We start from the raw sequence: 27,755 nt of genomic DNA, 5'->3' as shown, positions 1-27,755 counted from the left end.
AAGAAAGAAAGAAAGAAAGAAAGAAAGAAAGAAAGAAAGAAAGAAAGAAAGAAAGAAAGAAAGAAAACTGTAGAGAGAAGTGCATTCCATCTATGACCAAGATACCCCAGTCTCTCTTCCACATCCACTGCTTCAAGTTCAGCCCTAAATGCTTGCCTCTTTCAGGAAGCTGCCCCAAAGAAATTTCACTTTTCTCCATTCTGTCTACCTGATGTGCAACACACAGGACAGATTTTTTTTTTAAGTTTGCTGTTTGAATACTAGAAAGTTTGAGCTTAGAGCCATTCCACAAGCAAGTTATCATTGCATACTTTCAAAATCACATGTGAGTTCCTCAGAGGCAGTCCTGAAATACTTTTCATCTTCCTGCATTTACACAAGGGAAATGTCCTATACTGGGTTGTTGATAAGTCAGAATGTCCATTACCAGGTTGTCGATGGAGGAAAACCTAGTAAGTTTTAGTCTGCTTATAGATTTAGCTATTGTTCTGCCCGCCACTCATAGGGAAAATGTTTGTGTTTTGAGGGGGTTTTGGGGTTTTTTTAGACTTCTGCTACCTTCCAGCCTCATCTTGGGTCACCCAATCATCAACTCTCCTATGACAAGACCTCTCAAAATATTTTCTGTTGGTGACCTGCCCTGGAACCACCTGAGATGCACGTTTAGGATGAAAATTTCAGAGAGTGAGTCCCAGAAATCCAAATTTTGGACACATGAGCCAGGTAATTCATAAGAACCCTAAAGTTTGAAAGTCACTTGTGCTAGGCTACCCCAAACTCCTTTTAATGTCCTAAATAAGCTGACTCTACTTCCCACCTGAAGTTGTTATTTATTGTCATATAACTAATTACTCTGAAATTTAGAAATGTAAGACAGTGAGCATTTACTATCTCAGAGTTTCCTCAGTGGTGAGGGATTGGGGAGCAGCTGTGCTGAGTGATCCTGGCTCGGGGTCTCTCACAAGTCTGCAGAGTTTTCCTCCACAAATGCCGTCATCTTGTCAGAAGGAGCTGAGAGTCTTCTGTTGGACTCATACACATGACTGTTGGCAGGAAGCTTTGGTTCCTCCTTAGGTTAGTCTCTCCCTGGGGAGGAGGACAGTAAGTACCCAAGTTGGAAGCCACAATCCTCTTCATGACCTAATCCTAGAGGCAACAGACCACTCCTCCAGCCATTGCCTATTCAACAGAAGTGAGCTACTAAGTTCAGGCCACACTCAAGAGGGAGGAAGTTAAGCTCTGCCTCTTGAAGAGGGGAGAGTCAAAGAATTGGCAGGCACATTTTTGAAAAAGCAACATAGCCTATGCACCTTCCACATATTCTTTTCTTGGGGTGGGGGGTGTTAAGTGTAATGCCTCCTACCTGGCACATGCACACCAGGAGAGAGCCTACGTACCTTGCAGGTACAGGTGGAAAGCAGTGTTTCCCCTAAGGTGGCATAGCCTAGATAGAATATAAGGGTCAGAAAGAGGAACGCAGCCATCGCTTGCTGCTTCACTACTTCAGGGCTTGCTGCCTTGCTACCTTCTGCCTAAAATGAGCCACCTCCCTTCTGTGATGCCACACTGCCATACCACTCTGCTTGGAAGCCAGCTGGATCCGGACTGAAATCTCAACAGTGGGCTACAATAAATCTTTTCTCCTTCAGTATCATGTGTTGGGTCATTTTGTCTCAGTAATGAGAAAACTAAGACACACACCAATGAATATGAGTTCTGGCCCTAACTGAAGCTGAATTCCACGGTTGTTTCCAAGAACATATGTCCTTGAGCAAGTGGCTATATTATGCCCTCCTTGGAGTTGCTGGGAGTTGCCAATTTGTTTTCCTATGAAACTGGAGATTGAGCCCTAGGCCTCTTCTCTGAGCCATATTCCCACCTCCTCTTTAATTTTTTTATTGAGACAAGTTTTCTATAAGTCAGTCTGAGCTTGAACTTGTGATCCTCCTGCCTCAGCCTCCTATAGTGGTGGGGTTATGGGTTTGTGCCTCCACATATGGCTAAGATGTCAACTTGAGGCTGATCCAAAGCCAGTATTTCATTTTGTTTGGTAGGTGTTGCTGTCCCCACAGAGACCCCACGCTGGCTGGTGAGGAAAGGCAAGGCCTGTGTGAAAGGGGCAGTTGGTCTGCTGTGCGAGAGTAGGACAATCTCCTGAGGTAGGTCCTCTTCATCTGAGGCACAAACAAGATAGGCGAGTACATTAAAAGTGTGCACGCCCTATAAACACAATCGGCCCTCTTATTCTGCAGATTGAACAAACTATGAGCAGAAAAATACTCCAGGAGAGAAAGGTACAGTGAGTACTGTGAAAGTGAAAGAAACTGCTTAAAGGGAAGAAACTGGGATGAGAGAAAGGAGAAAAGAAACAAGGGAGGAAATATATATGTATGTACACAGGACAGCTGGGACAATTGTGCTGCAGATTTCTACCGGTCTACTGAAAGGAACAGTTGATACTTACCATATTTTTGTAAATTTTTTGATAAATTTTGTATGCTTTTACCTGGCAGTCTGAACAACTAACTTCAAGACAATGATATGCAATGTAAGTCATTGTTGAACTCCTATCATTTTCTTTAATTAAATTCTCTATCATTTCTAATGTTTTTTTTTTTTACTATTTTTATTCTCTTTAAAAAAATATTCTAGGAGAAAAAGTACTGAATCCATACTAAATGTGTACGCACTGAACAGTTCAGAATAATAACTATTTATATAGCATTTACATTGCTATATTAGGTGAGAAAAGTAACCCAGAAGGGCCAGCCAAGTAGCTCAGCAGATTAAAGGGCCTGCTTAGGCAGACGCAGGGGCCAGGAGTTCTCTCCCCTGGCCTGCCATGCCAGCCCTGTCCCAGGACTTGCTGAGATGGCAATTGAGACTGGGAGTGGTGGTGCATGCCTGTAATCACAGCTCTTGGGAGGCTGAACACAGGCAGATCATTATGATTCCAATCTACGTAGTGAGACCCTGTAGACCCTATACACCCTATACTAAATAAAAAAAAAAAAAGGTAACCTAGAGATGATTCAAAGAGTTTAGGAAGATTATGTGGGTTGTGCAAATACTATACCATTTGGCATTAGGACTTGAGCGCTTGCAGAGTTCAGTGCCCTTGAGGGTCGGCGCTAAATCCTGGAACCAAAGGGACATGAAAATACCAAGAGACAGCTATTTAAGTCATTGCTATAATCTGAATGCTTGTGACCCCCACAACTCCATGTTCTAAAGCTCTAACCCACTAGGTGGTAGTATCAGGAGGTAAGACCCTTTGGAAGTGATTAGGTCACAGTGCAGAACTCGAGTGCCCTTCTCATTAGGCCCTTTACCATGCACAGACAGTGAGATGGCGGCATCTGAAAATCAGGCAGTGGACCTTCACAAGATCAAATCTGCCAGCACCTTGATCTTAGATTTCCCAGGTGCTGGCTCATGAGAAGTACATTTGTGCTGTACTATTTATGTACACTACTGTTGTAATCATAACAGTCTGTGGCATTATAGCTGCCAGACCATGTGAGAAAGACTTTGCTACATCGAGCTAAGTCTGAGTGCAGAAATGAGACCAAAAATCACATGAATGAACCAAGACTTGAACTTTTACAAAGTCAAATAATTGCATCAAAGAGGGAGCATTGGTTATTGTGAGACATTTAGAAAAATGACTCCTATCTCTGTTGACTTTAAGACATTCTATTTTGTTAACTGAGAAAAGCAAAAGAAATATAATTTGGGGATCCCATCTTTGTAACCAATTATTTTTAAAAGAAATAATTTATTTAGCTATTTACACCTACAAGGCTAAGACTGTCACATCCAAAATGCTTCATGCTAAAATTAAGAATTCTAATGATTTTTTTTAAAAAAATCATTATTAGTATATGTTTGCAGTACATGAAGTTTACATGCACGTACGGGACTAGGTGCATGTACATAAAAGTATCTTTTTAAATCCCCTTTCTCTTCTCACCCAGCTCCTTTCTTCCATCTTTAAATCCTTTGCCCATTTTCATTCTTATTTAGCTCATGTTTATGACATAAAAGATTTACATTCATTACAGTATTTGGTACTCATACAGGACACATCTTGAATCTTTTCTCCTCCCCCTACCACCTTCCAACTCCTGGATGCCATCCCATTTGCAAATAATCAATTTCTCTATTTCCTTCTACCTATCCTGCTTTTTGTTCTTTGTTTGTACTTTGCTTTATTCAAATGAGACTCAACATATGGTATGTAAGCACATATATCTGATGTTCTTCACTTAGCATTATATTTTCCAGATGCATTGATTTTCTTACAGACGTCTCAAATTTATCCTTCTTTATAGCCGAGTAGCATTCTATTATGTATAAACACCACATTTTCTTATTCATTCATCTGCTGATGAGCATACAGGCTGCTTCCAGAGTTTAGCTATCATGAATTATGCTGCAATAAATACTGAGATGCCTGTGCAGTGTAATAAGATGCCTTTAGGTCTTTGGGGCGAAAGGAAAGGAAATTTCTAATATCAGTTCTTTAAGCACTCTCCATATTGATTTCCATAATGATTGCTACTCGTTTACATTGCCATCAACAATAGAGAAGGCTTTCTTTTTTGTCACAACCATCCTAGCATTCACTATACTTCGACTTCTTGATGATTACCTTCTTTGTAGTGTAAGATGGAATTTTAGCATTGTTTTAATTTGCATTTTTTTAATGATCAGAAATGTTGAATATTTTTAAAAATCTGTTCACTGGACATTTGCACTTCTAAGAAATGTCTATTTCAATGTCTATTTCATAATTGGATCTTTTATTTCAGGGTTGTTAATTTCTTGAGTTCTTTATGTATTCTAGAAACTCTAGATTTATATATTCTAGCTATACATTCTAGATATTCCTCCATCTAAGAAATAGCTGGCAAATTTTTTCCATTCTATAGGTGGCTTCCTTACTGTTTCCTTTGCTTTAAATAAGCTTTTTAATCCCATTTTTTTTTTTTACTCCTGCCATAATTTATTGTGCAACTAGAGTGTGTCAGAAGTCCTACACCTATGGCTGCAGGTATTTTATCTGTTTTATCTTCCAGTAGGTTATTTTTTTCTGCTTTCATATTTAGATCTTTGGTCCATTTTGATATCACTTTAGTGAATGGTGAGTGATATGAGTCTTCAATCTTCTGCAAAAAGCCCATTTTCCCCAGCACCACTTGTTGAGTAGGCTAGAAGAGACCCAGAATGACAAAAGCAATCCTAGGCAGTAAGGACAAAGTGGAAGGCATCGTAATGCCTGATTTCAAGTTCTTCTACATAGCAGCAGTGAAAAAATGTCATGGTCCTGGCACAAAATCAAGTATGTAGATCAGTAGAATAGAGTATACAGAACATCATCTATGGATATATTCAGCTAGCTGATCTTCAACAAAGAGGCCAACAACATATTTTGGTGGAAATAATTCTAATTTCCAAACTCTGGAAAGTCAACATTCACTGAGGCTATAACTCAGTGGCACGAGCGCCAGTCTCGCAACCACAAAGTTCTGAGTTTGATTTTTGATACCAAAAGAAAAAAAATCAACTTTCATCTTAGTCAAATTTTTCTTTATTCTGACAGGAATCACTTTGGACAGTGTTTATGTGGATGTAACGGATTGTTTTAGTGTCTAAAGTCATTAAAATAACCTAAAAATAAATGTTTCAATGAAATGTTCCATTGGGTGGCACAAAATATGTCTTTCCTTGTGATTGTGCATTTACTATTTTAGAAAAAAAGTTCATAATACAAAAAGGTTGCAGTCTCATCTATTTTTTGAGTGATGCTGGTGGTGTGCCTGTAGAAATGGCAAAGATGGAGGTAGATGTGATGGTGGTAATGGTGATGGTGGGCATGCTGGTGGGGACAGTACAGCAATAAAGGCCATGGTAGTAGTGATGGAAGAACAGGTGGAAATGGAGGTAAAAGTGTAATAGTGCAATGGGTTCACCCTTGGGTAAATGTAAAGTCAATAAGCACAACCAGGACACAAGAGTATAAAAGGTTCAGGGCTAGCCAAATAGCTCAGTGGATTAAAGTGCCTGCAAGCAGGCACAGGGGGTGGGGGTTCAATCCCTGGGCCTGCTCTGTGGCCCCTGCCCCCAGGGCATGCTGAAGACAGCAATTGAGACTGAGCATGGTGGTGCTTGCCTTTAATCCCAGCTCTTGGGAGTCTGTAAATAGGAAGATCACTATGAGTCGGATCTAGTAGTGAGACCCTGAACACCCTGTAGACCCTTCCCTAAAAAAAAAAAAAAAAAAAAAAAAAAAAAGAGTATAAAATGTTCTATCAGCTGCAGCAAGCAAGGAAAGCACTAGAGATAAATCTCAAAGTAGTGCCCCCAACCAAAGAAAATAGTATTGGGGAAACAACATATACATTTACATAAGAAAGATTCATCATCACACATACAGGTGAACACACTTCTAAGCACATTTCATTCAAGGTCAAACATTACAGATTTTAAGAAGTGACAAAAGAGAATACCTCTAGTGTGTGCCTATCTAAGCAACTTACAGGTAGCTTCACCAGGAAACAAAGCAAATTTACATTGTCCCCCCCCCCAACACACACACACTGAGTACCCACTTCTGGTAGGAAATGTAATTTATTGTGCTTCTCCCAAATACTTTATAAAAGATTTGTTGGCTGTTATCTTTGCTTTGGGAAACTTTAGAAGACCCTATGTCTATGTTGCGGTGGATCAAGACAGTGATGAATTGGGGCTGTAAAGGATTTGTCTGTAGGATGAGATAGATGACCTGGGTGACTGACAGACACTAGAATGGAAGTGTGAAATGTGGAAGTATTCTTCAGGGCTTCCCAGGAGGCACTTGGGAACTTCTTGCTGTCCTCAGAGTAGAGGTTCCTGTTCTTGGTATCTGGTATTCAAGGAGCACAATCATCCTAAAGTTTGGAGAGTCAGGGTCATTTTAGACACTTACACTTCAAGAAAGCCTGAGTCACTTACAGTATCATTTAATTTTTCAATTATAAAAGTTAATCAACAACTGATATCAAAAGGCAGTAAAAGGAGAGAGGAAAACCAACAAGAAAGAGTAGAAGAAAGCAAGGAAAAGTGGAAAAGAGTGAGAGGAACTAAATAGAAATCATTGAGGGGGTAAAGAGATAAGGGTGATCTTATTGTTTAAATGCACCCCATGCCCTAATCTAGAGAGCCTACAAAAATATGGAGAAGAAAGTCAAACAGCAGAAGTTGACTGTTATAGATAAGAAATGGAAGACTAAGTGGTTCTGCTGTTCTGGAGGACTAGGGAATTGAGGTGGAGCTCAGCTAGATGCTGAAGATGGAGAGCTGGCATCTGTCCCAGGACTAAAAAGGTCATTAAAATGGCTTTAAGGTCTCCTTTGTAGCCACCCATATCAGTATTCCAGAACAGGGAAGAAGTAATGTCCCTAGAAGTGTGCAAACATTTCGCATGTCCTCTATGTTGTCACCAGAGTATACAGTAAGATGCCCTCACCTAAAGCCAGCTCAAGCTAAGGAACCAATTCCATGGTATGTAAGTTGGGGCTGGATATAACTAACGACAGCTCTGCAGAAGTTTTTAAAAACTCACCAGTCCACTAAAACTCAACTTGGCCCAAAATTCATCATGACCTCACTCTTTTATGAGCAGCTGTCCTGATCCTAATCCTGGCTCCTTCTGTAATCCCCTTTTCATGAGACTGAGAGAACAGGTCATGAGTCTAAAGCAAATACACTCTCATGGAGCCTCGGGTTTCTGCATAGTGTGTATCACAACTGTGCCCCAATAATGTATTTGTCTGATGTCCTCACTGCCAAAATAAAAACTTGACTGTCCTCCATGCCCATGACTGGGCCCCAGGTGTGCTGCATGGCACAAGCAAGCACTCAGTACATATTTGTTGGATGCCTGTCAATATGCTGCAAACACCAGAACAAAAAAACAAGTTGGAGCTGTGAAATTATGTCCCTTCTGATAAAGGCTAGAGAAATCATATCTTGGAATTCCATCAGGGGAGTATGGATTGGTCATTTAAAAGAAAAGAAAAACTAAACATCAGTTTTATAATGTTATTCCTCTAGTTCCTTCTGTCCTTCTGATATTCTACAAGGAAAGGCACATACAAGGGGCTTAGTGAGTGAATATTGTATTTGAATCATGTTGTCAGGATTAGAAAGAATCTTCAGAGCAAGGCTATCTATTCAGTGTTCCAAAATTTATGCAAAGGCCAAGTGCTTTTCCAGTCCCAGAACATTAGGAGAAGAACCACTTCTTCCCAGTGCATTTTGTTTGGGACATTAGGACGAGCTCTCATAAATCATTTGCTCAATAAATACTTGAGCACCAAGCCTGTGCCAGGCATAGCCTGGGCTTTGGGGAAGTGCCAGTGAATGTGGCTAGCCTTGCTGTCCAGAATCACAGCACTTTTAGTCTCACTATCCCTCATCTGCAGGTCCAGGGGCACAGAGCAAAGTGGCTACATGAAGAGGAGTCTCTGCTAAAGCTAACTTGCTGTTGACCCTGGCGGCGGCAGCCACACACAGAGCGCATGTGTCCCGCTTAGACACCAGCAGGCTTGTCAGAGAAAGTCTAGAAGAGGAAGAGGCCTGAATATAAGAGAGACAGCCCACAGTTGGAGTTGAGGGACCTGAATTCCAGTCTTAAAGCGGCTCCCCTAATTCTGGAATTATCTATTCAGCTAGGTAAGCCTGACCCTAAGTCTCTTGGCAGTAAAATGCATATGGACATTCTCCAGAAGTGTGGGAGGAGAACTGGGTGCACTCGGGCCAACTTCCCTTCAGCTGTAACTTGCTCTTGTCCTAACTTTGCTCTCCACAAACATCTTCTTGCATGGCTTATGTACAAAATGATCCCAGAAGTCAGGCTTCTAACTTGCCTGAAATATGCCTTTTCACATTTTGTCTACCAAAATTAATAGAATATTCTAGGTAACCGAAAATTCAATCTAGAGAGGAAATGAATGGATACTTCAACCCTTGCTCCCCCCTTCCTAGAAAGCATGGGGAAAGGTAGGAATTTTTATTGTCCCAAGAATATAGCAAGTGAGAGAAGAGATAAGATCTGAGTACAAAGTTCAAAGTCTGTTTCATGCTGTTGCCCAACACTGTGAGTCAACAGGGAGACAGCTCTTCATCTTTATATTTTGCCTTGCCCAATAGAGAAATCAGGTATGGCCAGGTGGAATAATAGGGGAAACAGGCGGGGGTGTACTCTTGCATTCCCTGTTGACTCTGAAAGACACATTCCAAGAAATCCCACATGCGTGCTTATACCTAGTGCAGCCATGCCCTGCAGGTTTAAGACATCCTCCCATGGTTTCCAAGCACCTAAGTGGCTGGTTGAGGCCTTGGATCCCTGGTACGAGATATAAAGGAGAAGAAAGAGAGAAGGAGAAAGAGGAGAGTTTTCCCAATTATTTGGCCAACAGAGACGTAGCCCTGAGCTTTGGGCCAGGCTCTAGCAATATCAGATCACAGTAAATCTCAGGTTGCTATTTACTTCTTTTCGAGCTCCTCTCCAGGTTGCTCAGACATCTTTCCTTATCTGGCGTTGACAACGTCCAGGCTCTAGCCCTTTGGTCTGGAAATGTGGTTCCCGTGATGAAATGACTCAAGGCTGGAAAGAGCACATGGTACAGATGGGCATGTTTTCACTGACATAGCTTACAAAGCACTTTTACAATCTTTTTACAGCCACTGTTGACACATGAGCAGGACTGTGGTGCTGCAACCCCTACTCCTAGCTCTGTCTCCCTGGGTGCATTACCAGGCTCAAGCTGGGATCCCAGCTCAGAGAGCTGGACTCTATATTGTGCAGTGTACCTGCTTCATGTTACTTCTCAGCTACCCCAGAGGACCACCAGCAAGGCCCAAGGATCACAACCCTGGCCACAAACAGTCATTCTATTTTCCCTATAACTGTGAATTTGTGTGGCAATTATTCCTCCCCCATAAGGATTTTGGGCTAACAAAATGAAGAACAGGATTTGATCTCATCCCAGTAAGACTCTAAACTTACTGCTAGTACAGTCTGTAACTTCTGTATAAGTCCTACTCCAGCCTCCTATTTCCAGTTCAGGGCTCCCAGGCCACCCTCAAACATCTGGTTTTCCCACACCTGCACCAGCACCTTTGTTTATGCTGCTTCCTCCATAAAGACTCCAGTAGCCTGTTATCTATCGAGCAGCTTAATACCATCAAGATGTGCTCTCAGGCCACACCAGGGAGTTTGCAAAATGTGAATCTAACAGTCTCCTAACAGTCCTAACAGTCCCTGCCAAAGTGAGAATGACCAGCAGACTCAGTCAAGTTGCTGAAGTTAAACATCAACTGTTCGAACATCAACCATGGAATTTGCAAATGGGTAAATACCATATTGTGTGCAGGGAGCCAAAGAATCTGCTCAAAACAGCTGCTCGATATGTGTTAGAACAGAGCCTTAGTTACAGAGCAACACAGACAGGCTAACAAAATACATATTCTGGTATTTCATAAACGTACAAGAGCAGGAAGACTAATTGGAGTAGCTCTCTTGCCAAGAAGAAAATGCCATATGCAAAAGACATAACTAAGAAGAGGGTGTGGACTGTGGAATATCAGAGAAAGCCAATTCTCTTTTCCAGATGGAAGTTAAATATGTTCAGAGTAACCTGAGATACTCCAGGCCTCTCTAGCTTGGATAGGCAGATGAGGTTACATTAAAATAATCTACATTCCACTCCATCCATGCCCTGCCTGCCAGCGTCAGGGCAGAGGCTCTGGGAAGGGCTCCATGCCTATTTCGGGGAGCCCCAGAGATGCCTCTCTGACTCTCAGGAAGAAAGCTGTTCCTGCCAAATACTCACTGGGCTCTACCAGATCTGGCTATTTCTTGTCCATAACTAGGGCAGTGGGACATATGAGAGGGTGGGTTGTGAAGCCAACAAGCTCTCCCTCACTCTGATTTAGTACTTCTGGATCTTCCAGGATTTTACTGAAAGAGCCCTGTGATAGACTGATTCACTGATCCCTCCCTATAGCACTCAGAAATGTTTGGCTGAGGAGATAAATCTCAGCATCAGATAACACAGGTCACTCAGGATCATCCTCCTCCCCCAGTGACCAAGCTTTCATTAGTTGGTCCAGCTGGTCATATCCAATTGTTTATCTCCCAGGAAAATTCTTTCCGGCAGCCCCCTCCAATGGTCATGGCTGGCAAGACCACTAGCTGGCCACATCCATGAACCCCAGCTGAGTTTCCCATTTTGAAAGGAATTATACTTTTTCTCTCTTAAATTTTTCCAAGAGGCAATCTGTCTAGACTAGAGCCACAGAATGCAATTTCCAGCAAAACATAGTGTGTGAATGATGCCCTTAGTTTATGCCTGTGTTGTTACAATAGGCTAAGAATTAGATTAACCTAAATAATGCTATGTATTAAGCAATTATTTTAATTTACAGTACATACTTTTGTAAAGATCTATTAAATGCCTAGAAATTTTAAAGAAAAAAAGGCAAAGCAAACTTTAGGGAAGTATCACACTGCTCTGCCCTCGAGGGCAATGGAAGAAATAATCCTAATAATTCCAAAACTCTATTATTATTCTACTGCTCTATTTCTCTGTTAATTACTAAAATTATATAACTCATACCTCCCCAAATATATGTTGGATATAAGTAACTATAAAGAGATAAAAGAGATTTTTTAAATCCTGGAGGAATTTATCACCTATTTCCAGACCTACAGATATTTCATAGCACAAAATACACTCAGGACATTCACTGGGAAACACCTATTTTTTTTTAAGAGCTTATGCTGGCCTAGGGTTAGGAACACAGAAACAAATCCAGACCTCCTAATTTGTGCAGCTGTCCCAACACAAATACACAAAGACCAGAGATAAGTTCTACAAAGTTGTGCCCATAACTGACTCTGAACACTTATGTAAGATCAATGTTGGATAGAAAGCATGTATTGTAGGGGAAATACAACTCCAAGTAGCACTTACACCTATTAGCACATCAGATCATGTGCACCCCTATGGAGGAAGCTGAATGGGTATTAACTGCCTGGCAGTACAAACACAGAGAGTCTGGGAAGGTCAGCCATGCTCCACAGTTAAACGCCACCCACCAGGCCAGCTGGGTTTCCATTCTGACAGGATCCTCATGTGTCTGAGGACAGCCTGTCTGCCGGGAAATAGAGAATAGCCGCTTGCTTTGGGGCCAATTCAGAGCATGGGTGGGCCAATTATAGCAGTTATCTGACAAATAACAGCTGGGGTCCAGCCAGAAGCTTAGGAACCTCTCTCTCCCAACCAACTCTTCTCCACAAAGCAAACCTGAAAGGAGAATGGGGATGATGGAGAGAAAGGTTGGATTGCTTCCATTTCTCAGCAGTGGCCCCTCTGATATGCCCACCTCCATTTTGTAAGACCTCTGAGGCAAAAACACCTCAATACTAGGTTCAGAGGCCATATTGAGCACCAGAACCATGCTACACCGATTACTAAACTATCTCTCTCTCTTGGTTTCCAAATCCATCTTTTTATACTGTTTGTTAATGCTAGGATTAAGATTCTGCACACCACATTCATGCTTTTTGCCCTGATACACTCTGTCCCTAGAGAGTGCTAGCAGAAGCCTACATAGCTATAGGGAGGAGAAGGGGCCTCCTCTTCAGGTTATTTGCTTCTCAACTGTGTCAACTTCCTGTCCCCGTTAGCCTTCTCTAATAACCATTTTTACTCACCAAGGCAGTGACAACTCCTTAAGGAAGCATTTGAATCCAGGTCTTGGTGTTTTCAATACTCACAGAGCCAGCATCACATGTGCCTTCTCAGAGACACCAAGCACAAGAACTCCGCTTCTTAGAGTTGGGATACCGTCCTTCAGAGGCACTCACTGCACAGCAGAGCAGCATTCCCACTCCCCTGCCTCAGAAAGTCTGCGCCTCAGCTCACAAGCTCCTTCTCCAAGCAGCAAACCTTCCTTCACTGCCTCCACCATAGGAATGAGACCTGCTTTCTGCAGGGGCTGTCCCCATTTATTCCTTTGAGTTCTCTTTCTGCCTTTCTTAATTACCTGGTTAATAATTCTTCCTATTGAATTATCTCTAGTAAAATAGTCAGTATGATTTCTGCCTTCTGCCTGAACCTGGACTAATACTCCCATAGGTAGGGCTTAAGCATTTGTGGGGGAAAAATGAACACCTTTCACTGCTGACCCCAGCAGACCACAGTGCTGGAAGGTTGGAACCCACCCACCCGTGGCCTGCAGTCTGATGTGGTTTCTCTCCACCAGCCTGTACAAATAAAGGAGCAATTTTAGATTTAAAGGACATAGTGCAACTTGTGGCAAGTGGAGGTTGATTGCAGTACATTCTTCAGGGTTGGTTGCAGGGATTCATTGTTTGACATTTGCATGCTTCTTCTCCTTGCTGGGCTGTAGTAAGCTGGGCTGTAGGAAGCACCCTCATCATGGGTTTTCGTGAGAAAACGATCTTGTTATAGTTTTCGGTGGGACTTTCTCTGGAAGCTGTTTGTATGTGCATGGGTTCTGGGGCAATCATGGGACTCAAGACTGATACAGAATTAGGGCCCCACACAGACAACATAGTATCTGACAGGACGTCCTTCAATTCTTCACCAGAGGACTTGGATGACATTCTCCATTGTAGCTGAGTAGTGCTGGAAGACTTGTTCAGCCTCAGTGCCTGTTGGATTTGCTCAAAAGCACGCGTGCTTTGCAGTTCCTTCATTTTGCTTTTCTCGATAAGTCTTTGCACCACTGGGGAGGTATACGTCACATAAGCTGGCCAAGGGTTGTGTTTCTCAAGCAGGTTTAGGGGCAGTCCAATGTTTTCTGTGATTCCTGCCAGCAAGAAGTGTGGACAATTCAGTTATATTCGCATAGGCAATAATTCACTTCCTCAAAGACTGGGGTGGGGGGGTATTGGAGTCACATTTTGAAATTTTCCTCAGCACTGCTTCCTTGTGTTCAGTGATTACATAATCTAATGCAAAATCAGAAGACAGAGCAATAGTCTACACAGTGTGTATACTCAGTGAAACAAAAGAGCAGGAAACTTGGAATCAAATATTTGATTTGATGTGAGTCAGCCTCATTTTCAAATATTTGTATAACCTCAAACTAACTCCTACACTTCTACTATATTTTCATAATTAAAATAGTTACTGAAAGGTTATTATAAGGACTGGTGTACAGTCATCCTTGCTATTCATAGAGGATTGGTTCCAGGACTTCCCACAGTTACCAAAATCTGCAAATACTCAAGTCTCTTTTTACAAAACAGTATACTATTTACATTTAATCTATTCAATCCTACTATATATTTTAATTTATCTCCAAATTATACTGCCTAAAATAATGTAAATGCTATATAAATCATTGTTATATTATTTAGGGAATACTGACAAGAACAAATTTTTTTAAATATTATGGATCATTGATGAGTTGAATATGAGAATGTGGAACTCATGGTTATTTAGGGGCTGACTACAATGTATTTCAAGGGCTTGAAACAATATAGCCTAGGGCTGGAAAGCAGAGTATCTCAGGACTCTGTACTTGTGAGGCAACAAAATAGCTTTTAAAAATCAACTTAAAGGGATAAAGAGGAAGGAAAGGTTTCTTTAGCTCACAGTCACTGGAGGTTTTAGGCCATATTCAGCTAGGTCTAAGGCAGAGCAGCACACAGCAGAAAGCAACCTTTCATGGAGGCAGCAAAGAGTAAGAGCGCAAAAGGAGGGGTAGCAGCAGCTCTAGCAGCTAGCTTCTCTTCCCTCCTTACACTGTAATGCGAATTACCTGCCCCAGGGCAGGGGCAGCATCCACATCCACAGTAATCAATCACAAACTCCAGAAGCTGACCCATGACTGCATGAGGCTTTGGGGGGACACCTAGACACAAACCATAACAAAGAGGTTTCAATCCTTTCAGTTAGTCAGCTTCATTGCCATGGGCCTGAGGTCAAGCAAAGCAGCATGGCAGCTGGAGAAAGCCACTGAAGAGGCTATCACATGGCCACCAGGAAGCAGAGTGAGAAAAAGCCAGATCCAGAGAGGAAAGGACCAGCAGCCAGATATGGTCCCTAAAGTTGTGTCCCTGTGACCCACCTCTTTCAACAAGCCCCACCAAGTTTCCATCACCTCCCAATAATATCTTCAAATTACAAATCCACCCATGGATTAATTTGCTGGTGAGATTAGAGTTCTCATGATCAAATGTTCATCAGCTATTATCCAAGTGTTCATACCTGCATATTTTAAATATTAAAAATCCCAGTATCTTTGGCATATTTTAAATCCAAACTATTACACTACTTCACCCCTTTCATAGCTATAAACCTTGAGCATGTTTCTTAACACTTCTTAGAGTTGTCTCTACTATAAGATAGTGGTTATCATAACTTGGTGGAACTTTCTTGTATGTTAGAGATAATTTATGTAAATCTTTTAGCACCATGCATGGCGTGTAGTAATCAGTAAACGGTCACCACTAAACTTGTAGCTGTGCTTTACGATCCACACTATTTCATTTAATCCTCATTACATCTTATAAAGTAGATATTATCCTCATGAACAGGACGATACTGAGGCTAACTAGCTCATACAACTCTCAGGTAGTAGATTCGAACTCCAGTGTAACAGGCTCAGAAACCCATTAAGTTTCTTACTCTAGCTGGTAACCAGAAGTTTGGAGTGTTTGGGGTAAGGCGGACTTTCACTAGAAATCCTACCCATCCTACTTGTTTCTACTTTGTATATACCAATTCATGTGCAGGTCATGATTTCTGCATTCATTTGCAACTTTACCTACAAAAAATGCCTCAAAATTCCTTTCCTGTATCTGTTACTTTCCTTGCTTTCCTCATGTCATGCTTGCTTTCCTCTAATTTTATGATTTTTTTTATCATTTTGATAGGAATTTGGGAAGGAGGAGAATAAAAATATTCGCCTTACTATCTTGAACCAAAATCTAAGAAAAATTATTGTAAATGGGAATAATCAAGGAAGAAAGAAATGGAGATTACAGTAGTCCTCCAGTATCTGCTGTCAATCTCTATTGAAAAATATCAAATGAAAACTTTCAGAAATAGAGGGCTGGCCAAATAGCTCAGCCAATTAAAGCACCTGCAAGCAAGCACAGGGGGTCTGGGGTTTGATCCCCAGGCCTACCGTGCAGGCCTGGTCCCACCCCCAGGGCATGCTGAGCCAGCAATTGAGACTGGGAGTGGTGGTGCGCACCTGTAATTCCAGCTCTTGGGAAGCTGTAAACAGGCAGATCACTACAAGTCTCATCTAGTAGTGAGACCCTGAACATCCTGTAGAACCTTCTCTAAAATACAAAAAAAAAAGAAAGAAAGAAAGAAAGAAAGAAAGAAAGAAAGAAAGAAAGAAAGAAAGGAAAAAGAATAAAGAAATAATACATAAGTTTTGTATAACTTTTATTACAGTGTAATGCTCTAATCATTCTATTTTATTATTGTTGGCCTCTTACTGAGACTGCAGTTTAGAAACTAAACTTTATCATAGACAAGTATGTATAGAAAAAACAGCAGTGTATTTAGGGCTTCATGTTACCTGTTGTTTCAGGTCCCTACTAGGCATCTTGGGTAGTCCCTATGGAAAATGAGGGACAAATGTACATGTTATTCTGAAGCTGCCTCAAAGACATTCAGATGCTGAAGCTTTCTTGAGGACAGATATGTCAGTAAAGAATGTCCTACAGAAGGATTTCATCTCTCTGCGGGAATTATGTGTTCTTTTGCTGAAGAAGACAAGATGTGTGACATCACATTTCACTAGGAAAGTCCTGGCAAAGCTTCTAAGCAAAAAAACAGAACTGTTCACTCCGTCTGCTCAAAGCAGTTGCAAAGATCTTGCAGGTCAGGGAACTCACATGACTGGCAGAGGCGAAACTTAAACTGCCAGGAGTAAAATGAGCAAAATCCTGTCTCATGTCCTGAGCACACTGTTTACTACGCATAACCAGAGAGGTCATCCACAGAGCGCTGCCCCTTCCTATTTTCAGTCCTCCAACATGGTCCGGCCCCATTGTGTTCTATTGTCAGTAACTCCCAACCCCTAGCTTCTGTCTTCAGCCTTCTGACATCATTCCTCTCATTCATTTTTACAGTTTTCCTCACATCGGAAGTCTAAATACCATTAGAAAATACTTCCTCAGACTGATCTGAGAAGAAAGCAATCAGCCATCTTAATGATCCTGAATCCTGTGGTCTGTGCAAGATGTTAAACTCATTCCACCTTGAAAAAAGAAGATAGACTTGCCTCTGGAGAGAGGCTGTATAAGCCCACAAAGGCTGTAGAGACTTGCTGGAGCACCTTAGGTTTCCATGACCACATCAGTAAGTGTTCTGCTTTCTGGCCCCCTACATTTATGGTATGAATGCCAAGTTCCCACTCCTTGACCTGCACTTCCCCCTGAAGGTGAGACCAGGGGTGGCCTAGATGGGCAGCTGCCAGGAGCCAGCTACAGGACCCCCATACACAAAGTTAACATAAGGAATCCCTCATGCTCTCTGTTGCCATGCAGGTAGGAAACTTGATGGGAACAGTAGTCACTTGTTCTCAAGCTTGCAGGTACTTCTACATGGAGAGCTTGTTAAAGCCCAGAATTCTGGGCCCACTTCCAGGGGTGGGCTGATTCAACAATTTCCCTTAAACCAAATGGGAAAGAAAACTAAGAAAAACTAAGCAAGACTGTAAGATTGTATAATTACTTACTTAGAAACAGGAAAAAAGACTAGGAGATGTACTTATACTTTCCTAGTTCTGAGACAGGTGCCTTTATCCAATAATTCATTATTTAATGTACTTGGTTTTTCCATCTCTGTAGGTTTTACACATTTAAAAGAGCTGTGGAGCATTTCTACTATTGCCTGCCAAAGTCCCATGAAAAGGGGTTGAAGGTGGTTTCCAATATGTTCCGAGATGTTGGTCTAGAGCAGTGCTTCTCAAATTTTTGCAAGTACTAAAATCACCTGCAGAGCAATATGACAACAGATACCTGGGCTCCAGCCCCATGTTAATCTTGTCAACATGATTGGCTTCAGTGATGCCTAGGAGATTAGTTCAACACACTTCTTGTGGGTGAGAGTGCCTGGGACATGACCTTGGGGACTACATCTGGGCTCTGCACCCTTTCCTTTCATGTGCCTCCGTGCTGTCTCCCTTCCTAGCAACTAGAAGCGCAGCTGCTTTCCTTCGCCATGTCTTCCCTCCATGTTTCTGTCTTGGAGCTCGCCAATGAACTGGAGCCTGTGAGGTCATGGGCCACAGTAAAGCGTTCTCCCTTTAAGTTTTGTATCCTGCAATCTTGTCTCAGCAATGAAAGCTGACTATCACACATCCCTAGAGATTCTGATCAGTTGGTCTCTTTTTTATTTTTAATTTTTTTTCATAATTTTATTGCAAAACAAATAGCAATGAGACAGTTTCAAATCAAATTGGTAGGACAGTTTCAATAATTAACACATTGCATACATTCTTCCTAGCAGTTAATTGCTGTATAAGATGCGGACATGATATTCTCAGTTGGTCTCTTTTGAGGACTGATAAATTGTTTCTTTAATCATCTCAAATGAGAATGATGCCAGTGGTCCATGGCATAGGCTGGGTAGCTCTTGCTTGGCCTGAACGATGGTTCTAAACCTTTCTTTCAGCAGCAACATAAGTGAAGGTTGACATTTGTGTATGAAATACCTCCCTGAGCAAGCAATTCAAAGGTTTCCATCTCTTTTTTTCTTCCCTAAGCTAAACCTATTGTGAAATGTAAGTGTGTCACTGGTGAGTGCAACCTTCAATTCTACTATTATCGTAAGATAAGTTATCCACAAATTTCAACATTTCATTTTAACACATCTATCAAAAGCTAGCGTCCTGGAGATTTGTTCATACTAAAAGGAGAAACAAACAGTAATTGTCAAATCTATTTAGATCCAGAGACCCAGGAATCTCTGCTGGCAGTTTTCCACAAAAATTCATTTTTAAAAAGAATTCACAGTGTCATTTTTCTAACACTAGAGAAGAAATGATAAGGTAAAGATTCCTTCATGGAATAAATTTTAAGTGAAATGTGAAGGATCACAGTTCCTCTCCTAAGATCTACAAGATCTCAAGTTCTACGACCATCCATTCCAAGTCCTCTACAATGGAGCATGTCATTCAGGTGGCTACCCAGCCTCTAATGAAAGAGGACTCTTGTCTTCCATATTTGTAGAGCTGTTAGAATTTTAGTTCTTCACACATGCCCAAGAAGAATAAAAAAAAAAAAAAAAACCATGCCAGATGGGGGAAACACATTCTGTGGTGGTGATCTCTAAGGCATAGTTAAGGGATTCAGAATCATTCCTTTCATTCTTACTTCTGAGTTTCTGCTTAATGAACCGGTAGCAGCAGTGAAGCCCAGTTACTAGTGAATATTATTCCAAAACAAGTAACTATCTCTAACTATCTCTCATTGGGTCCATATAGTAGTAGCCCTGTGTGGCCATCTTATGGTTTAAATGTGCCATGCCCCCCAAAGACTCATGCATTGAAAGCTTAATCCCTGGATGGGACCTAGAGAATTAATTAGATCAGGAGATGTTAATCCCATCAAAGCATTAATCCATTCATGGGTTTATAACTGAATAAACCCAGCTATATGTCTGTCCCACAGCTCCTTCCTCTCAGGCTCCCTTCTCTTCACTTCTCTCTCCTTCTCCCTCTCTCCCTTGCTCTCTGGCTTCCATCATGTAAGAAACTTTGTTCTACCATACCCTACAACCATGATGTTCTGCCTCACCTCAGACCCACAGCAATGGAACCAGCCAGCCATGGACTGAAAACTTTAAAGCACTAAACCTAGTAAATCTTCACCACCAGCTTGAGCTACCAATGGTACTTGCATGGTTGTCCCCTTGGGCATTTTGTACCATTGATCTAATCACTTTTATCAATCTCTTCCCTAGTAAAATCATATCAGAGTCACCTAGCAATGAGACACGAATTACTTGCCAGTCGTGAATGTATTAAGGTTTTTTTTCCTGAGGTATTTGGTCCCAGTGATGAGAAGTCAATAACACAGACTGCCAGGAAAACTCTTTAGAATGTTAGGTCTTTCTCATGCCTGCTGCTGTAGGGACCAGGAGACGACAAATCTAAGGCACGCAATGTTTGAGACCATCTGAAAATGCCTAGGAAAGACTTGTTTGTTTGAAAATAGCAGCAGATAAATAGTTGACATTAAGTCTGAAGACAAGATGTAGGCTTTTATAATTTCATTCAACTCCAGCCACAAAGGTTCTATTTTGTTTCACTGTAAATGAAATGCAAACCAGCACTCTCCAGACAGAAACAGCATTGACGGGAGGGGCAGAAGGCTACACTGAAGTGGCTTTCTTGTTTTCCTTACTAACACAAAGTCCACACTCTGTCCACTGGGTGTTCAACTCTACCTCCTCCCTCCAGTTCCCACTCAGTCTCTCATACCCACCATTTCCAGAATCTAGTCTGATATTCTGTGTTCACTTAGATCATTAAAAGGAGTGACCCTGACCTGGGATCTGACATAATTTTGTGATCTTGAACATATTCCTTAACTTATTAGGACTTCAGTTATTGCTTATGAGGAGGAGAACAAGATTCTTGTCCTCTTCTCTTAGGAAGTCATGTTGTAAAAAGAAAAAAATTCTAGAAATTGAAGTTATTCTAAACCACTGTTGTGTGTTAGGATGAGTAGGGATCATTTAATAATGTAAGTTCCTCCTTTGAGCCTCAAGATTGAAGATCACAATAGCAAAAAATCTACAAGGGAAAAAACTTAAGTATTTCAAAATTGATTACAAAATTGCTAAAGAGACTGTTTACCTTTTTTACGTATTTAGTACAGGTTCTACAGGGTCTCACTACACAGATTGGACTCATAGTGATCCTCCTGTTTTCAGCCACCCCAAGCACTGGGATTATAGGTGCATGCCACCATGCCCAGTCTCAATCACCATCTCAGCACCCCCCGGGGTGGGGCTGGCACAGCATGCTGGGGATCCAACCCAGTCCCTCTAGCTGCCTAAGCAGGCACTTTAATTCACTGAGCTATCTTTCTGGCTGGCCCCCTCTTTACCTTTTCACAAAATCAGACTTGTCATTTGGACTTGTCAGTGTTCACTTAGTGAAATCTGTTTTTATGGGGGCTTTTTGATTAATGGAAAGGAATCATATTGTTTCACTGTAATAAAATCAACCTGTCTTATGATGCCCTTTGAAATAGAAATCAAGGGATGACTTGAACAGATATTAATAATTTCTTTTTAAACTTCTGGGTTTTATCCTGTTTTAATAAACTAAATGTTAAGCTAAAAAAATATAATGCATATCCTACTCTAAACACTGAAATTTGATTGGTATAGAATATGGCCCAGGAAGTGGAATTTAATCATCTGAAGTAGGGCTGGGAGGTAGTTCAGTGGTAGAACATTTGCCTCCTTGCCTAGTGTATGCTGCACACTGAGTTCAATTCCCAGATTTAAAGTTTTCCAGAAGAGCTCATCAGAAGTTGATAAAGGGAAGTTGAATTTGATCAGAGCATACCATATGCATGTATAAAATATCACACTTAATACCAATAATATGTACATATGCCCACATTGCATGTTAATAATTTAAGTTTCCTAGATAATTACAGGGTACAGCAGAACTTGAGAACTGTTGTCCTAGATTCCACACCAAAAACACTGAACATTTATTTATAAGGTATTATTATCACAAGTCTGCATCTTGTACAGCAGTTAACCACTGAGAAGAATGTATGCAGTGTATTATTTGTTGAAACTGTACTTTCGATTTGATTTGAAACTGTCTCATTGCTATATGTTTATCAATAAAACTTTGAAAAGAAAAAAAAAAGGTATTATTAACTACTTAAAAATAAGAAACAGATCCAGAATATATTTTTAGGCCTTTTGCCATTCTAAGACTTGGGCATTAATTCCAGAATCACTTATTGCATATACACAGTACTACATCTCAATGGCCTTTAAACATTTAAAAGGGCCATTGAGCATATCCACCATCACCATCTTCCAGAATTGACTTAGAGCCAGTGTTTTAAAGCACTGAGCTAAGGAAATTGTGGCTGTGGAGGGTGGGTGGGATTCTCATGCAAAACTAATGATCTCACCCTCTGTCTGTAGCCACAGCTACATCCTTATCTCAGGAAACCATCTTGCAAAAGGATTTAGTGGGTTCCAGGCAGTGCTGATGGATTAGTGCATTGGCACAAGTCAACTCCACTCAAAATTTTTGCCCCGTTAATTCTGTGAACATAGTGTCATTCACATATTCATGATAGACAAGACAGCTTAGCTTAGTGCTTCCAAAAGAGTGTTCCATAGGAGGCCAGTATCTCTAAAGATGCTGATAAGTGTTGCTTAGACAGAGAAGGCCTGTTACAAGGCTCAACCCATATAGCCCAATAGATTGTCTAGTTCTAATTAGTTTTGCAGCCCTGCCCTGTGAGTTTGAAATTTCAATCAAGTCTTATTATTTTAACTGGCATATTTAACAAAACCCTTTCAAGCAATAAAACTGCTACATGTTCATTTGTTTTGTGACTTTCCAAAGGCAGAGTGCCTGTGTAATATCCTTTAATTTCATTTGGCCAGTGAGTCATTCATTTATCCATTCATTCATTCAGGAGACAGGGTAACTCATGGAAGTAGAAACCACAAAAACTTTGTGGATTCCAAAATAATCTGCTTCCCCAGTTCCTGTCCTGGAACTGCAAGTCTCAGAGAATGCGTGGTAAAGAACTCAGAAAAATGAAGTGGCTCCCTGAATAGCTGAGCCTTCCATAACCTGAATTCAGTCTCAAAATCCCATAAAACAATCATCATCACCAAAAAAAATCCCAAAACTCTCAGGCTTAGCACTCCCCTTGAATCTGCATCTACTTTCCCTCTGCTCCCCCTCTTTCCTCTCTGTTCTGCACCAGTCTGCAGGCTGCCCCTCTTGCTTTGTCTCTTCTTTCACTCTCCTCCCTAAGCTATCTCCAAGAGTCTTGGTATCTGGTCCCAGAAGGAAAGCCATGTTTCCTCAAACAGGAACCTGATGCAAAGCTGCATGTCACCTCTGCATTTTATTCTCCTCAGTCTTCTGTTTCCCATTTCCTCCTGGTCCTCTATTTCTTTTGCTGTCCCCTGGCTACTCCATTTTGGCTGAAGAGGAAGCTGCCATTAAGGCCAGAAGTATCCCAGAAAGCTTATCTCTGAGATTGACAGAAACATGGGTAGTTGCTGGGGGAGACAGTTAACACAGTGTGTGGCTTAAGGGCTGATTTCTAGCTCAAGTGACCTAGCAGGCAGCCTACAGAGCCTGCACTTACCCTCTTTTTGAATGGATTTCTCATATACCACACCTAGGGAAAGCACAATGCATACTCCACAGATTTCCTTACCTTATCATTCTCTGTTTATTCTCTGTCGCATCCCATGAGTGATATGAAACCCATGCCATAAACACACATACAGGCATGTGCATACACATACACATGTGTGCATGCACACACACACACACACACACACACACACACACACCCTAATGTACTCTAGAGGGAATGAATACAAGATAAATACTGGATGTACCTTCAGTGACACTAATGTTCAGAAACATTGGGAAACTTATAACTAGGAAAACAGAGGAGTGACTGGAAGGAATAAGTTGGACTTTCAGAAAAGTGACATTCTCTGCCCTCTCCCTCTGTACCAACATACCAACCACCTTTTCTTCCTCACCATTTTCTCTCCCTAAACACATGCATATTCTAAGAGAAAAAAACAGTTCCATGACAGAGTTCTCCTTTCAAAAAAATCAAGTTTCAGTGGTGGGCCAGTTGGTGGTTGCCATTTTATGGGCAGCAACTATGTTTAACCACATCTGGGGTGAGAGTGAGAAATCTAATCAGAGTTGCATATATTCTAAAACAGATCTGGCATGATTAGTTTACCATGTACAGTGGCTTGAAAGAGATGTATTACTCAGGTAATGCTTCTATACTTTGCATATTTTCTCTAACAATTATACTCGTACTTTGAGAATATTTCATTTTCCAATAGTGGAAATAGAGTTCAAGTATCTGTGGCCATGTAGTATTTATTGACTTGTATGTGATGTAACATTAAACAAATCTGTACTGACCTCTGACTACCTTTCTGAGAGGCACAGGTACTACTCTCACACAGAATCTGCTGAGAATTCACCACCTTCCTTATTTTGAAGTCTGCTCTTTTCAATGTGAAGGGTCCACAAAGCAAACAAAACTAATCGATATCATTACATCATCAGAAACAAAATCAGAGATGTCCCTGGCCACCAATCTAACATGACCCATCAGGCACTCTACAGACAAGAATTGAACATCTCTGTACCATCTCCGAGTCAGACGCTGGAGACACAAAGCAGGAGGAGGTCTTTGGCTCAAGGCACTCATGGTCTCTAAAGAAAACAGACCATCAGTTTTCTAACTTAATCCAGAAAAAGTAATGACTGTGCTGAGTTTCTAAGGACAGGTAGAGTAATGGGCAGTGACCCTGGGCTAAATGCCAGCTTCAGCATTTCTAAGTCCTGAGTGCAGTGCTTCTCCAGTGAGGAGTCAAATTCTTCTTCCAGCATTCAGATAATCAGGGTGATTCCAGGGATGTGTCTTTTTCTCATGATCTACCATGTTGAATTGGTTGAATCAACACTTTACAAATTGACTACTTGAAGAAGCATTAGTCATTATATACCTACCTGATACACTTATGAATCTGAATTTTATGTTTATCCAAAGAATATCCCATCATAAATATTAAGTTGCTATTTTTAAAGATATAATGTGAAGTCCTATAGGCACAAAACATATGTAACTACATTACTTATAGATTAAGTTCCAAATTAAAAATTTGCATATCCAGAACAAGGCAAACAAGCATAACCAGAGGAGAGCTTTTTGACTTTTTTCCATGTATATTTTAGGGTAGACTCACACATTGGTTCACTAGACAAATAAGAAAGACATGGAGAAACAGGAAGAAAGAAATAGCCCCACAATTTCATATTCAGGAAAGCAAAAATGAAAAGACTTAAGAAATTTGTGCCCAGAGACCCTCTCTGTGTCTCATGGCTGGCCCATGAGCAACGGAGCCATGCTCCACAATGCCTAATCCATCAGAGAAAAAGGATATCCTGTTCTGCCAGAACATCGAGGGCACTGTGAACCTGAAGAACACATGGGAGAAACAGCCAAGCATTTCCCAGGACTGTCCTTATGTAATGGTTCAGGCTGCCTTCTTTTAAAATGCACAAAGCATAGGAACCCAGACTGACATTTTCCTATGAGAAAGTGACTTGCACCTGAGATTTTTTTCTAGAAGCAAGAGGTAAAGTGTCACCTTCTAGAAGTTTCAGTTATTCCATCAGCCTAATGACTACTGGTCCTCAGTAGCCACACAGTTATCCCACTTTATGTGAAATGTGAGAAAATGACAATGCGTGGGTAACAGTTGAGCCAATTCTTGGGTGTCAAGTGATTCCAAATTATTGTTAAATCAAAACTCCAAATTGTTGAGAGTGAATTTCCCAGTTTAACCACAATCAAAATTAAATGGCCATGCTGAAAATTAAAGATTTTGATCGCTCGCTGGGCATGGTAGTACACATCTGCAATTCCAGGATTTGGGAGGGTGAAGCAGGATGATCATGAGTTCAAAGCCAGCCTGACTACATAGTGAAACACTATCTCAAAAAAATAGTTCAATGTACTTTCTCATGAATGATGTCCATTCATACCATTAATAACTATCATCCTAAAGCAACTCAACCAATGAATAAGCAGATAAAAGACACAATGTTTAGTAAGAGGCAAAAGAAGTCAAGCTTGTAAATTGATCTTTAGCACTGCTGAAGTTGGATGACGGAATAAAGAAGATTGAAAAAAAAAAAAAAGAAGACGGACTTCAAGCAGTGCAGAGATATTCTTTACTCCCAACACAGAGTATATACTTCTCCCCATCACCAGGTGATTAGGAGGAGCAAGTATAACATCATCATTGTTCTTAGAGAAACAATTCAGGATGTACTATGTTGATAATGGATAACAATATTTTGCTGTGTGAATTTGCATATGTTCTCATAACGGAAATCATATATTAACAACATAGAAAGTTTGGGAAAATCTTATTTCAAAAAATACCTCACGATCCCAGTGTCATCACACAACTATTATCTCACCTAATTCTTACATAGCTATGGTCATAAAATGTACATATCCAGGGGCCTGGGAGATGGTTCAGTGGAATAAGTGCCTCCCTGGCAAGCACAAGGGCCTGAGTTCAATCCCCAGTTCCACAAAAAAAAAGGAAAAAAAAAAATGTACATATCCTATTGAATCTATTATTCTTGCTCTACTGTTATATTTTCTCATTTGGTTAAAGGCTCCTCATAATTATTTTAGAGGCTGTTTAAATCCATCAAGAGGATGAATCATTATTATTCATGCCTCTATTTAGAAACTTTAAGATGTTTCTAATTTTAGCCACTATAAGTGATGAGCAGCATCCCTTAAAAATGAAAAACTCATTGATGCCCTTCTGCTTTTTGTAACACTCTATATGGCATGGTGCTCTGAAAGTGTTGACTGTTGAAAGTTTTTAATCTCTGAGGATTCTGGTATTGACAAAGCCACTTCCTCTCAACTCTGTGAGATGGATACTGTCCCGCAATCAACTTTATCTTCATAGACAAAGAAAGTATTTGCCACCATCATTTCCAGAATTCTTAACTACCAACTCCAAGGTCTAGTATTTATTGCATTGCAACCCACTAACAACAAGGACAGAAACTAAGATTCTGTGAGCAAGATGACTCTTAATACCAAAATGAGGCATAATTACAGCAAAACCCCAAGTGCCATCCCAGCCATGGAAGGACCAGAGGAGTCCACAAAAATAGAGTTCCTGTCACCCAGATCTAAACTGGACAGGGAAATTGCCCAGAGAAGAACCTAACATATACTGATATACTTAACGTACACTGATAAGATTAATAGGAAAGCAGGATGTTTTATAGTGTAATTGCAAGGAAACAGCAATAAGATCAATAAGAAAGTGCTCTCTCAACTTTCAAGCCCTTATGTCTGTAACTCAAGCAATAGGAGCAGCATGAAGACCACCAGCTATCAAATCAGCTAGGTGTAAAACAATCCAACCCAACCAAAATGTTATTTTTTTCATTATTTTATTTTTTGTAAGACACTGAGGGACAGTTGAGTGAAACAAAGAACCAGAGAAAGAAAATTTATTATACAATGGGCAAGACCCATGTGGTGATGAGACCACAGCATCAGATCTGCCAATAACAACTGAGACCATTCTACCATTATTGTACCAAAGAAATGTCATAAATGCTCTTAATGATGTCCTTGAGCCATTAAGAAACTGTCAAATTCATTGTTCTCAGTGAAATAAACCAGGGCTAGCAAGATAACTCAGGAGACTAAGCTCCTGCTTTGGCAACACAGGGACCAGGATTCAATTCCCGGTCCCACATACCATGCTAGCCCCACCCCTGTGGCATGCGGGGCCAATGACTGAGTCTGGGTGTGATGGCACATGCCTATAATCCCAGCATGGGGGAGGCTGAAAACAGGAGGATCACTATGAGTCTGAGCTACGTAGTGA

General features: G+C 40.9%; 1 protein-coding gene across 1 annotated transcript in view; it reads right to left on the bottom strand.

The window, feature by feature from the left end:
* Positions 1-13,399: 13,399 nt before the first annotated feature.
* Cdrt4 (CMT1A duplicated region transcript 4) overlaps positions 13,400-27,755 on the bottom strand; it is a 44,127-nt gene continuing 29,771 nt past the window's right edge. The window contains exon 2 of the mRNA XM_023719321.1: positions 13,400-13,887. Coding sequence (XP_023575089.1) covers positions 13,400-13,887 — 488 coding nt within the window. The remainder of the gene's footprint in view (positions 13,888-27,755) is intronic.

This window comes from Octodon degus, unplaced genomic scaffold, assembly GCF_000260255.1.
Source record: "Octodon degus isolate 3935 unplaced genomic scaffold, OctDeg1.0 scaffold00067, whole genome shotgun sequence".
Classification (NCBI taxonomy): Eukaryota; Metazoa; Chordata; class Mammalia; order Rodentia; family Octodontidae; genus Octodon; species Octodon degus.
The sequence above is the reverse complement of the archived record's forward strand: the minus strand, read 5'-3'. Positions and strand labels throughout refer to the sequence as shown.